Below are 13,125 nucleotides of genomic sequence, written 5' to 3' on the forward strand. Positions count from 1 at the left end.
TGTTCATGTCCTCTTTTTCTTTGCTTTCCAACAGACACTGGGAGGCAAATTTGCCTTTCAGCAGGACAATAACCTAAAATAAAAGGTCAAATATACATAGGAGTTTCTTATAAAGATGAGATTCAATGTTCCTGAGTGGCCTACTTAAATATTCTACTTAAATCGGATTGAAAAGCTAATATTGTACAATCCAGGTGTGCAAAGCTCTTAGAGACTTACCTAGAAAGACTCACAGCTGTAATCACTGCCAAAGGTGAATCTAACACGTATTGACTCAGAGGGTTGAATACTTATGTATTTGCAGAAGCAGCAATTCTACTGTTAAGCTTCATTTACCTTCTCCTGGGACTGACAACCACTGTTGAGGGACAAACTACTGTGTAGGCACATTTGTATTCTCAAATGTGATATACAGTTGGCCTACCTTTGGAAACTGCTGACTTCATTTATCTGTGTGTGTGCGCGTGCGCCGTGCGTGTATTTGCAAAAAATACATAGCATATCTGTCCTGCTTCACTGCTCCACATACCTTTCAAACCCCAGTGTTGATCAGTGACTGTTCACTCCTTTCAGAGCCACTGACACGCAGCACAATGATGATGTCACTGATTCTACTGCTGGGAACACTGGGGCTCCTTGTTCAGGATGAGAGACACTTTCACCAACTTGGATTCATGATGAGTTTGGCTTCATGAATATTGAAGATAATAATAAAAACGAATCATCTGGTGTTAACTGATCTGGTTTAACTGAATCATCTGGTTTTATCATGTTTCATGTTAGAATGTGGAATATTTGCAATGTCTATTTGTTGTGATAACCTTATTAATTATTTCTTCTTCACTTATGTTTTATTTTTCAGAATCATCAGCAGATATAATAATGACTCAGTCTCCTAAATCTCAGTCTGTTAGTCCAGGAGAGACTGTCTCTATCAGCTGTACAGCCAGTTCAAGTACTGGTAATAATCTCCACTGGTACCTACAGAAACCTGGAGAAGCTCCTAAACTCCTGGTTTATTCTGGTACAACCCATCAGTCTGGGATTCCAGGTCGTTTCAGTGGGAGTGGATCTGGTAGTTCATATACTCATTACACTCTGACCATCAGTGGAATCCAGGCTGAAGATGCAGGAGATTACTACTGTCAGCAGGGTGCCAGCTTTCCTTTCACACAGTGTTAGAGCATCGTATAAAAACCTCCCTCAGCTAAAGAGGAACTGCTCTGACTCAACAGCTGCAGAGCTACAGAGTCTCCCGTATTCTAAAGTATTCTAAACACCAATTCATCACAATATGACACTTCAATACAATAATGTAGCTTATTGGTTAGACTTGTCTATAGACTATGACTGTCCATACAGTATCTCTCAATATATTCTGCAAAAATCTTTGTAAACACACTGGGACCAGTAATGATACAGAGCTGTAGAAAATTATTTCTTTTACAGGACATGTTGAACCTGTCCAAACCCATCTTCCAAAATATTCATGCCCTACTTCTATACCCCCCCCCAACTCTGAAAGTGAATAGTCATATCGATTCCATTCAAGAAGTACTACTTTGATATCATTATTCTACATATATGTCACAAATAAATGTAGTTTACATACTGTATACTGTATACTGTATACACAGAGGGTTCTACATGGAACCACAAAAGGTTATCCTATGGGGACAGTTGAAGATTCATTTTGGAAAACGTTTTTTTTTAAGTGTAAAGTCTGCTTCCCCAGCCCATGTTCAGTTCTTTAGTCAGACACACAACTGCCACGGTCCTAGAAGATTTGAGGCTGAGCGATTGTGAGCTCTGGTGGGGTTGAAACTCAGATTTGCATGGGCAGGGTGACCACAACACTCCCAGAATAGAGCAGTACCATGGCCAGATGTTCACCTGTTCCCAGAGAGTTCCATTGAGCTTGGAGCACATGGCTTCAGTATTAGTACCATGATAAAGAACAGTGTGTTTAGAGCACATGGCTTCAGTATTAGTACCATGATAAAGAACAGTGTGTTTAGAGCACATGGCTTCAGTATTAGTACCATGATAAAGAACAGTGTGTTTAGAGCACATGGCTTCAGTATTAGTACCATGATAAAGAACAGTGTGTTTAGAGCACATGGCTTCAGTATTAGTACCATGATAAAGAACAGTGTGTTTAGAGCACATGGCTTCAGTATTAGTACCATGATAAAGAACAGTGTGTTTAGAGCACATGGCTTCAGTATTAGTACCATGATAAAGAACAGTGTGTTTAGAGCACATGGCTTCAGTATTAGCCTTCTTCCAAAACTTGATTTTGTAAATATGTGGATAAAAACCACAGACCCCGGATGTATTTATGCTTTCTGAAACCTAGCTCAAAAAAATCTATCACTGACAAAGACATTGGCATTGATGGTTACAATGTTTTTCGAGCAGATCGCAAATCTAAGGGTGGTGGTGTTGCTGTATGCATAAAATATATGTTTTTATCAACCATTCTGACTTCTGTTACCGAACCCAAGCATTTTGAATATCTGTCTTTGAATATAAATCTCTGCGCATCCTTGAATCCTGTTATTATAGACCCCATCTGCTATTGCTGGCTCTCTGGGTTGTGTTTTTTTTTTTATTATTACCACAGAATGTCAAATCTGAATTTGTGCTTATGGGTAACCTGAACCTAGACTTGTTGACAACCAACTCTGATCAACTCAAAAATCTATGTAACACCTACACTCTTACTCAGATTGTAAACAATGTAACAAGGTTGAATGCAAAGTGTCCTCTAAAATCCACTTTGATTGATCTTATTTTAACTAACACTCGACATCGTTTTAATGCTTCTGGTGTTTTTGCAAATCATATAAGTGATTACTTGCCTAGTTAAATAAAAGGTACAAAAATTAAATAAGAAAATGTTTAAATTACTGCGCTGTGGCCTGTGTAAGGGATGGTAAAATTCCTAAACTACATTATCTCCACATATCCTCATGAAAAGAAAATGGAAGCAGTTTCATACTCAGGGTTTTTTACATTATGTTTTTTAACATTGCCTGGAATAGAGTTGAATTCATCCCTGATGTTGAATTAGCTTTTTCTTTACTTCCATATGCAACAAGTATGCAACAATGTATGCAACAAGCATGCCCCTTTCAAACAATACAGAATTAAGGGCAGAGACAACTCTTGTTTCTCAGATGAACTAGCTGAAATCATAAGGAATGCTATGTAGGCTAAAGCAAGAACGTCTGATTCAGTTGATTGTATGGCTTTTAAAAGCCTTCAGATTCAGGGTGTGGCTGTGACCTGAAAGCAGACCACTACCTCAAATCTACTGCTGAGCATCTGAATAATCCTTCAACATTTTGGCATGTTGTGAAAGGTTTAGAGTGCCCCCCCCCCAAAATGCACAGCTCTCTAAACAACTGCTGGTTGACTCACAGGTGGTAACAGAGAGAACCTCTATTCTGAACTATTTTAATCAACATTTTCTTGATGCAGGCTGATTATTTGAGAGGGTTAAAGATCAACATGAGCTCCCTGTGAAATGACCTTACGCTCCCAAGCACTGTCTCAGAGGTGCGTAGAACCCTGAAAGCAATTGATTGAAAAAAAGAAAAATCCCCTGGCCCTGATAATCTAGACCCCCTACAATTAGCTGCAGACATCATAGCTCCCCCTTTAACATGCATCTTGAACCTCACTCTAGAATGTAATGAAATCTCCAGATTGTGAAAATCAACATTTGTCCTACTTCTTTTGAAATGATTTGATCCCACTTTACCGAATAACTATCGGTCCATATCTAAATCGTCCATTCTGGCAAAGGTATTGGAGTCAATAAGCAGCTTAAGGCCTATCTCTAGGAAAACAATGTTTTGAGTGGTTTGCGATCAGGTTTCAGGTTTGGCCAAAGCACTGTCACAGCAAATTTGAAGGTTTTGAATGATGTTCACTGTGCCCTGGATAGGAAGCTGCATTGCGTATTTGTATTCATACACTTGTCAAAGGTGGGGTAGCCTAGTGGTTAGAGTGTTAAACTAGTAACTGAAAGGTTGCAAGTTCAAATCCCTGAGCTGACAAGGGACAAATCTGTTGTTCTGCACCTGAACAGGCAGTTAACCCACTGTTCCTAGGCTGTCATTGAAAATAAGAATTTGTTCTTAACTGACTTGCCTAGTTAAAATAAAAAGGTGTTTGACACTGTGGACCTTGGTGCAGAGATTTAAGTGTGTTGGGATTACTGGTTGTGGTCTGTGAACTACCCGTAAAATCAAACCCAGTGTGTTAAGGCAGATGGTTGTAAGTCAGACACTGTAGAGTTGTGCTCGGGTGTGCCTCAAGGATAAATCTTAGGTCCTCTGTTGTTTATTATCTATATCAACAACATTGGGAGACATATTGAGACAGCAATAGCAGATGTGGAGGATGCTGTTCTCTAGTCAAGTGGCAGCAGTTTGACTTCGGATTTTGAAAAAGATCAAAAAGCTTTAAACATCAACAGAATCTGTACAATTTGTTGGCCAGGCACATGATCTAGGTAAGTCAGTTAAGAACAGATTCTTATTTACAATAATGGCCTACCCCGGCCAAACCCGGACTACGCTGGACCAATTGTGCGCCGCCCTATGGGACTCCCAATCATGGCCGGATGTGATACAGCCTGGATTAGAACCAGGGACTGTAGTGACGCATCTTGCATTGAGATGCAGTGCCTTAGACCGCTGCGCTACTCGGGAGCTCTTGAGAGTGGCCTTCCCCTGCCGCAGCTCCACACTGGAGGGGGGGCAGGACTGTCAGGATTGGGCGAACGTCACCTAGAAGACAGGTTTTTTGATATTCCAGCAAATGTATTAAATAACAGAAATACCTTGCTTACATAAGTATTCAGACCGTTTGTTATGAGACTTGAAATTGAGCTTAGGTGCATTCTGTTTCCATTGATCATCCTTGAGATGTTTCTACAACTTGATTGGAGTCCACCTGTGGTACATTTAATTGATTGGACATGATTCGGAAAGGATCACACCTGTCTATATAAGGTCCTACGGTTGACAGTTCATGTCAGAGAAAAAACCAAGCCATAAGGTTGAAGGAATTGTCCGTAGAGCTCCGAGACAGGATTGTGTCGAGGCACAGATCTGGGGAAAGGTACCCAAAAAATTATGCAGCATTGAAGGTTCCCAAGGACACAGTGGCCTCCATCATTCTTAAATGGACAACGTTTGGAAAGACAAGTCAGGATCGAGGGAAAGATGAACGGAACAAAGTACAGAGAGATCCTTGATGAAAACCTGCTCCAGAGCACTCAGGACCTCAGACTGGGGGCGAAGGTTCACCTTCCAAGAGGACAACAACCCTAAGCACACAGCCAAGACAATGCGGCAGTGGTTCGGGACAAGGGTCTGAATGTCCTTGTGTGGCCCAGACAGAGCCCGGACTTGAAACCGATCAAACATCTCTGGAGAGACCTGAAAATAGCTGTGCAGCGACGCTCCCCATCCAACCTGACAGCGCTTGAGAGGATCTGCAGAGAAGAATGGGAGAAACTCCCTAAATACAGGTGTGCCAAGATTGTGGCGTCCTACCCAAGAAGACTCGAGGCTGTAATCACTGCCAAAGGTGCTTCAACAAAGTAATGAGTAAAGTGTCTGAATACTTACGTAAATGTTTTTTTTTCTTCTTTTATACATTTGCAAAAATGTATAAAAACTGTTTTTGCTTTGTCATTATGAGGTATAGTGTGTAGATTGATGACAATTTTTTTAAATCAATTTTAGAATAAGGCTGTAACACAACAAATTGTGGAAAAAGTCAAGGGGTCTAAATACTTTCCCGAATGCACTGTCCTTCCAAGATCCAGCCTAGTGCCCCCACCAAAAGTATACCACAGTGATACAATCTCATTCAGCGTCCGTACAAAAACCCCTCACACTGTAGAGACGCAGGTCTAGCTCTTTGAAAACATACATTTAGCCAAACCACTCTGAGTTCAACAATAACCGTGTTTGAAATGAACGCACTGTATAAGCACCGTTTGATATATTACAACTTTAATATACATTTTCATTTTAAGTGTACTATTCTAAAAGGCAAATAAAGGAAACACAAATTCTCCCAAAATAAATGGAGCCTACATTTCAACTTTCTATTTGAGGTAGTTGTAATACCATTAAGAAAATGAATTGTGATGTTGATATCAGAGGTCAAGATCTAGAATTGAATACTTAGAGCCAACACTCAGTTTGGTCCCTCCACCAAAAGTCCACAACAGTGATAGAGTCTGATTGACTGGCTGTTCAAAAACCTCCAGACAGACACAGAGGGGAATGGTAACAGAGGCATGATGCCCCCTACTGGTACACTCTGGAACTCCAGTAGACTGGACACATTCACGTTCCCCATTGAACTTTCAACAGTATGAAACTGTTAATATAGCAAATCATATTGTTTCATCTAATCATACTATTTCATTATGGGGACCATATCATCAGTTAAGACTTGGATAGATCAACTGTGAGTTGAACACTTCGTGACTGAGAGCTGTCCTTCCTTACAACAGAAACCCACGACAACAACGTCTTTGACCACCATCTTTCATGTGTTGTCTAAAAATCATAACAAAAAACATATGTATACAGACAAGATGTATCTCTTTATGCAGAAAAATTCAGAAGGACGTGGATTCCCTCCTTGAAGTATCACATGTAAGCTCCTTTTGATGATTTGATCAAGTGAGTTGGAACTGATATTCATTGAATGGATATTGTTCCATTATAAAATACAATATATGTTACAGATATCAACATAATGCTGAAATGTTGAAAGTTCAACAGCAAACATGAATGTGTCCAATCTACTGGAGTTTCATACCAGCAGAGGGCATCAGTTATAAAGCAGCATTCGGTGAGCTGTTATTGTTGAGATCTGACTGGTTTGGCTAAATGTAGCTTTACAAAGAGCGAGAGTAGTGTCTCTATAGTGTTAGGGGGTTTTACGGCCTTTGAATGAGATTGTATCACTGTGGTACACTTTTGGTGGAGGCACCAGACTGGATGTTGGAAGTAAGATCATCCACATCTTATTTCTAATTAGATCATTTGTTCTGACCATTTTGACACTTTCAACTTTTTGGAATATCGATCATGAAGGTGTACTTTCTAATTTTCTTGTTGATTGATAGATTTTCTGCATTTGCATCTATGATCTCGCAAGACAAGGAAAAAAATGCATTCTATAGTTTTTTGGTTATGCATGATTTAAATGTGTTATTTCATAGTTTATGTCTTCCTTATTATTCTACAATGTAGAAAATATTACAAATAAATAAAAACCCTGGAATGAGTAGGTGTTTCCAAAGTTTTGACTGGTACTGTGTATATATATATTTATACAGTTTAAGTCGTAAGTTTACATACACCTTAGCCAAATACATTTAAACTTAGTTTTTCACAATTCCTGACATTTAATCCTTGTAAAAATTCCCTGTCTTAGGTCAGTTAGGATCACCACTTTGTTTTAAGAATGTGAAATGTCAGAATAATAGTAGAGAGAATGATTTATTTCAGCTTTAATTTCTTTCATCACATTCCCAGTGGGTCAGAAGTTACAATACACTCAATTAGTATTTGGTAGCATTGCTTTTAAATTGTTTAACTTGGGTCAAACGTTTCTGGTAGCCTTCCACAAGCGTCCATAATAAGTTGGGTGAATTTGGCCCATTCCTCCTGACAGAGCTGGTGTAACTGTGTCAGGTCTGTTGGCCCCCTTGCTCGCAAATGCTTTTTCAGTTCAGTTCAAATTTCTATAGGATTGAGGTCAGGGCTTTGTGATGGCCAGTCCAATACCTTGACTTTGTTGTCCTTAAGCCATTTTGCCACAACTTTGGAAGTATGCTTGGGGTCATTGTCCGTTTGGAAGACCCATTTGTGACCAAGCTTTAACTTCCTGACTGATGTCTTGAGGTGTTGCTTCAATATATCCACATAATGTTCCTTCCTCATGATGCCATCTATTTTGTGAACTGCACCAGTCCCTCCTGCAACAAAACACCCCCACAACATGATGCTGCCACCCCCGTGCTTCACGGTTGGGATGGTGTTCTTCGGCTTGCAAGCCTACCCCATTTTCCTCCAAACATAACGATGGTCTTTATGGCCATTTTTGTTTCATCAGACCAGAGAACATTTCTCCAAAAAGTAAGATCTTTGTTCCCATGTGCAGTTGCAAACCGTAGTCTGGCTTTTTAATGGCAGTTTTGGAGCAGTGGCTTCTTCCTTGCTGAGCGGCCTTTCAGGTTATGTCGATATAGGACTCGTTTTACTGTGGATATAAATACTTTTGTACCTGTTTCCTCCAGCATCTTCACAAGGTCCTTTCCTTTTGTTCTGTGATTGATTTGCACTTTTCGCACCAAAGTATGTTCATCTATAGGAGACAGAACGCATCACCTTCCTGAGCGGTATGATGGCTGTATGGTCCCATGGTGTTTATACTTGCGTACTATTGTTTGTACAGATGAACGTGGTACTTTCAGGCATTTAGAAATTGCTCCCAAGGATGAACCAGACTTGTGGAGGTCTACAATTTTCTTTCTGAAATATTGGCTAATTTCTTTAGATTTTTCCATGATGTTAAGCAAAGAGGCACTGAGTTTGAAGGTAGGCCTTGAAATACAACCACAGGTACAAATCCAATTGACTCAAATGATGTCAATTAGCCTATCAGAAGCTTCTAAAGCCATGACATCATTATCTGGAATTTTCCAAGCTGTTTAAAGGCACAGTCAACTTAGTGTATGTTAACTTCTGACCCACTGAAATTGTGATACAGTGAATTATAAGTGAAATAATCTGTCTGTAAACAATTGTTGGAAAAATTACCTGTGTCATGCACAAAGTAGATGTACTAACCAACTTGCAAAAACTACAGTTTGTTAACAAGACATTTGTGGAGTGGTTGAAAAACGAGTTTTAATGACTCCAACCTAAGTGTATGTAAACTCCCAACTTCGAACTGTGTGCGTGTGTATGTGTGTATGTGTGTATGTATGTATGTATGTATGTATGTATGTATGTATGTATGTATGTATGTATGTATGTATGTATGTATGTATGTATGTATATGTAAACTCAGCAAAAAAAGAAATATCCCTTTTTCAGGACCCTGTCTTTCAAAGATAATTTGTAAAAATCCAAATAACAGATCTTCATTGTAAAGGGTCTAACACTGTTTCCCATGCTTGTTCAATGAACCACAAACAATTAATCAACATGCACCTTTGGAACGGTCGTTAAGACACTAACAGCTTACAGACGGTAGGCAATTAAGGTCACAGTTATGAAAACTTAGGACACTAAAGAGGCCTTTCAACTGACTCTGAAAAACACCAAAAGAAAGATGCCCAGGGTCCCTGCTCATCTGCATGAATGTGCCTTAGGCATGCTGCAAGGAGGCATGAGGACTGCAGATGTGGCCAGGGCAATAAATTGCAATGCCCGTACTGTGAGACGCCTAAGACAGTGCTACAGCGAGACAGGACGGACAGCTGATCGTCCTCGCAGTGGCAGACCACGTGTAACAACACCTGCACAGGATTGGTACATCCAAACATCACATCTGCGGGACAGGTACAGGATGGCAACAACAACTGCCAGAGTTACACCAGGAATGTTCAATCCCTCCATCAGCGCTCAGACTGTCCGCAATAGGCTGAAAGAGGCTGGACTGAAGGCTTGTAAGCCTGTTGTAAGGCAGGTCCTCATCAGACACCACCGGCAGCAACGTCGCCTATGGGCACAAATCCACTGTCACTGGACCAGACAGAACTGGCAAAAAGTGCTCTTCACTGACGAGTGGCGGTTTTGTCTCACCAGAGGTGATGGTCGTATTTTGCGTTTATCGTTGAAGGAATAAGCGTTACACCGAGGCCTGTACTATGGAGCGGGATCGATTTGGAGGTGGAGGGTCTGTCATGGTCTGGCGCGGTGTGTCACAGCATCATCAGACTGAGCTTGTTGTCATTGCAGGCAATCTCAATGCTGTGCGATGCAGGGAAGACATCCTCCTCCCTCACGTGCACCCTTCCTGCAGTCTCATCCTGACATGACCCTCCAGCATGACAATGGCACCAGCCATACAGCTCGTTCTGTGCATGATTTCCTGCAAGACAGGAATGTCAGTGTTCTGCCATGGTCAGCGAAGAGCCCGGATCTCAATCCCATTGAGCACGTCTGGGACCTGTTGGATCGGAGGGTGAGGGCTAGAGCCATTCCCCCCAGAAATGTCCAGGAACTTGCAGGTGCCTTGGTGGAAGAGTGGGGTAACATCTCACAGCAAGAACTGGCAAATCTGGTGCAGTTGCAATCCATGAGGAGGAGATGCACTGCAGTACTTAATGCCTCTGGTGGCCACACCAGATACTGACTGTTACTTTTGATTTTGACCCCCCCCCCCCCCTTGTTCAGGGACACTGTTAGTCACATGTCTGTGGAACTTGTTCAGTTTATGTCTCAGTTGTTGAATCTGGTTATGTTCATACAAATATTTACAGATATTTAAGTTTGCTGAAAATAAACGCAGTTAAACAGTGAGAGGACGTTTCTTTTTTTTGCTGAGTTATATATAACTAATAATTAAAAAATGTAATTCTGATTTAAATCCCATTCCAAAAGGGGAGAAATACAATGCAGTTCAGTTTTGATGACAGTTGAATGTACAGTGCCTTGCAAACGTATTCACCCCCTTGGCGTTTTTCCTATTTTATTTCATTACAACCTGTAATTTAAATGGATTTTTATTTGAATGTCATGTAACGGACATACACAAAATAGACCAAATTGGTGAAGTGAAATGAAAAACATGACATAAAAAAAAATTAAAATGGAAAAGTGGTGCGTGCATATGTATTCACCCCCTTTGCTATGAAGCCCCTAAATTAGATCTGGTGCAACCAATTACCTTCAGAAGTCACATAATTAGTTGAATAAAGTCCACCTGTGTGCAATCTAAGTGTCACATTATCTGTCACATGATCTCAGTATATATACACCAGTTCTGAAAGGCCCCAGAGTCTGCAACACTACCAAGCAAGCAGCACTATGAAGACCAAGGAACTCTCCAAACAGGTCAGGGAAAAGTTGTGGAGAAGTACAGATCATGGTTGGTTTATAAAAAATATCAGAAACTTTGAACATCCTACGGAGCACCATTAAATCAATTATTTTAAAAATGAAAGGAATATGGCACCATAACAAACCTGCCAAGAGAGGGCCGCCAACCAAAACTCACGGACCATGCAAGGAGGGCAATAATCAGAGAGGCAACAAAGAGACCAACGATAACCCCGAAGGAGCTGCAAAAGCCCCACAGCGGAGATCTGTGTATCTGTATCTGTCCATAGGACCACTTTAAGCCGTACACTCCACAGAGCTGGGCTTTATGGAAGAGTTGCCAGAAAAAAAGCCATTGCTTAAAGAAAAAAATAAGCAAACACGTTTGGTGTTCGCCAAAAGGCATGTGGGAGACTCCCCAAACATATGGAAGAAGGTACTCTGGTCAGATGAGACTAAAATTGAGCTTTTTGGCCATTAAGGAAAACGCTATGTCTGGCGCAAACCCAACACCTCTCATCACCCCGAGAACAGCATCCCCACAGTGAAGCATGGTGGTGGCAGCATCATGCTGTGGGGATGTTTTTCATCGGCAGGGACTGGGAAACTGGTCAGAATTGAAGGAATGATGGATGGTGCTAAATACAGGGCAATTCTTGAGGGAAACCTGTTTCAGTCTTCCAGAGATTTGAGACTGGGACAGAGGTTCACCTTCCAGCAGGACAATGACCCTAAGCATACTGCTAAAGCAACACTCAAGTGGTTTAAGGGGAAACATTTAAATGTCTTGGAATGGCCTAGTTAAAGCCCAGACCTCAATCCAATTGAGAATCTGTGGTATGACTTAAAGATTTCTGTACACCAGCTGAACCCATCCAACTTGAAGGATCTGGAGAAGTTTTGCCTTGTAGAATGGGCAAAAATCCCAGTGCCTAGATGTGCCAAGCTTATAGAGACATACCCCAAGAGACTTGCAGCTGTAATTGCTGCAACAGGTGGCTCTACAAAGTATTGAATTTGGGGGGGTGAATAGTTGTGCATGCTCAAGTTTTGTTCTTTTGTCTTATTTCTTGCTTGTTTCATCCCCCAATTTTTTTTGCATCTTCAAAGTGGTAGGCATGTTGTGTAAATCAAACGACACAACCCCCCCCCAAAAATCCATTTTAATTCCAGGTTGTAATGCAACATAATAGGAAAAATGTATTTTCAGTCATCTAAAGGTGAATTATGTCGTTATGCTTCAGTAACTACTCAAAGAGAGGTAAAACTGAAAGACTTCAGGTGAAACAAAGATAAACTGTTTGAGGAACAGAAACCTACTGATGGAATAAACCCTTCATTTACAGTTAAGATGTAAAACTGCTGCATCGTTATTGTTGTATCAGTCAACTCCCCTCACCCTAACTTCCCACCTGTATTTTAGGTGAGATCAGTCCCACCCTGACAGTCCTGTCACCCTACAGTTCGGAGCTGCAGCAGGGGAAGGCCGCTCTCATGACCAACATGGGCTTCCCCTCAGAGTGGAGGCTGAGCTGGAAGCTGGATGATAGCATCAGCAGCAGAAGCACCTCATCAGTGTCTCCGGATGATGTCATCAAAAACACTTATCTGCATCTATCTTTCTGAGTAGAAAACATAGAAACATGTTGGGTTAGTGCTGGAAATGACGAATTTGATGTTGACATGGGTGGAATTTACCTTTAACAAGAAACTGAGGCAACAAAGTGCCAATTCTAAATGGAGTTAAAGAGAATTTTGAGGTATTCAAAGAGAACTCTACTAGGACCTTTCCCATCCCCCACCCACAGAGTTTTCCATTGTTGTCCAGGTTACAGCTCTTGCAGGGGTGATCAACCAGTTATGGGGCAAGATTTTTCTTCTCTACTTGGCATTCAAAAGTGATGGATCTGCATTCTGCACTAGGTGTGAGATCTGTATAGAGCCCCACAGTGTAGATGTTATAATACCCATAAAACCTAGCGGTCAAACACTTAAAATAAGGGCTGTGTTTCGTGTTGTAATGGGTGCG

At 41.0% G+C, this 13,125-nt stretch overlaps 1 gene segment (V, D, J or C); it reads left to right on the forward strand.

Annotated features, from left to right (window-relative positions):
* Window positions 1–867: 867 nt before the first annotated feature.
* On the forward strand, window positions 868–12,722 carry LOC106588257 (Ig kappa chain V region GOM-like). The segment is given in 3 exon segments: window positions 868–1,178; window positions 7,009–7,049; window positions 12,520–12,722. Coding segments are annotated over 3 exon segments (540 nt in total).
* Window positions 12,723–13,125: the final 403 nt, after the last annotated feature.

This window comes from Salmo salar, chromosome ssa27 (genome assembly GCF_905237065.1).
Source record: "Salmo salar chromosome ssa27, Ssal_v3.1, whole genome shotgun sequence".
NCBI classification, from domain to species: domain Eukaryota; kingdom Metazoa; phylum Chordata; class Actinopteri; order Salmoniformes; family Salmonidae; genus Salmo; species Salmo salar.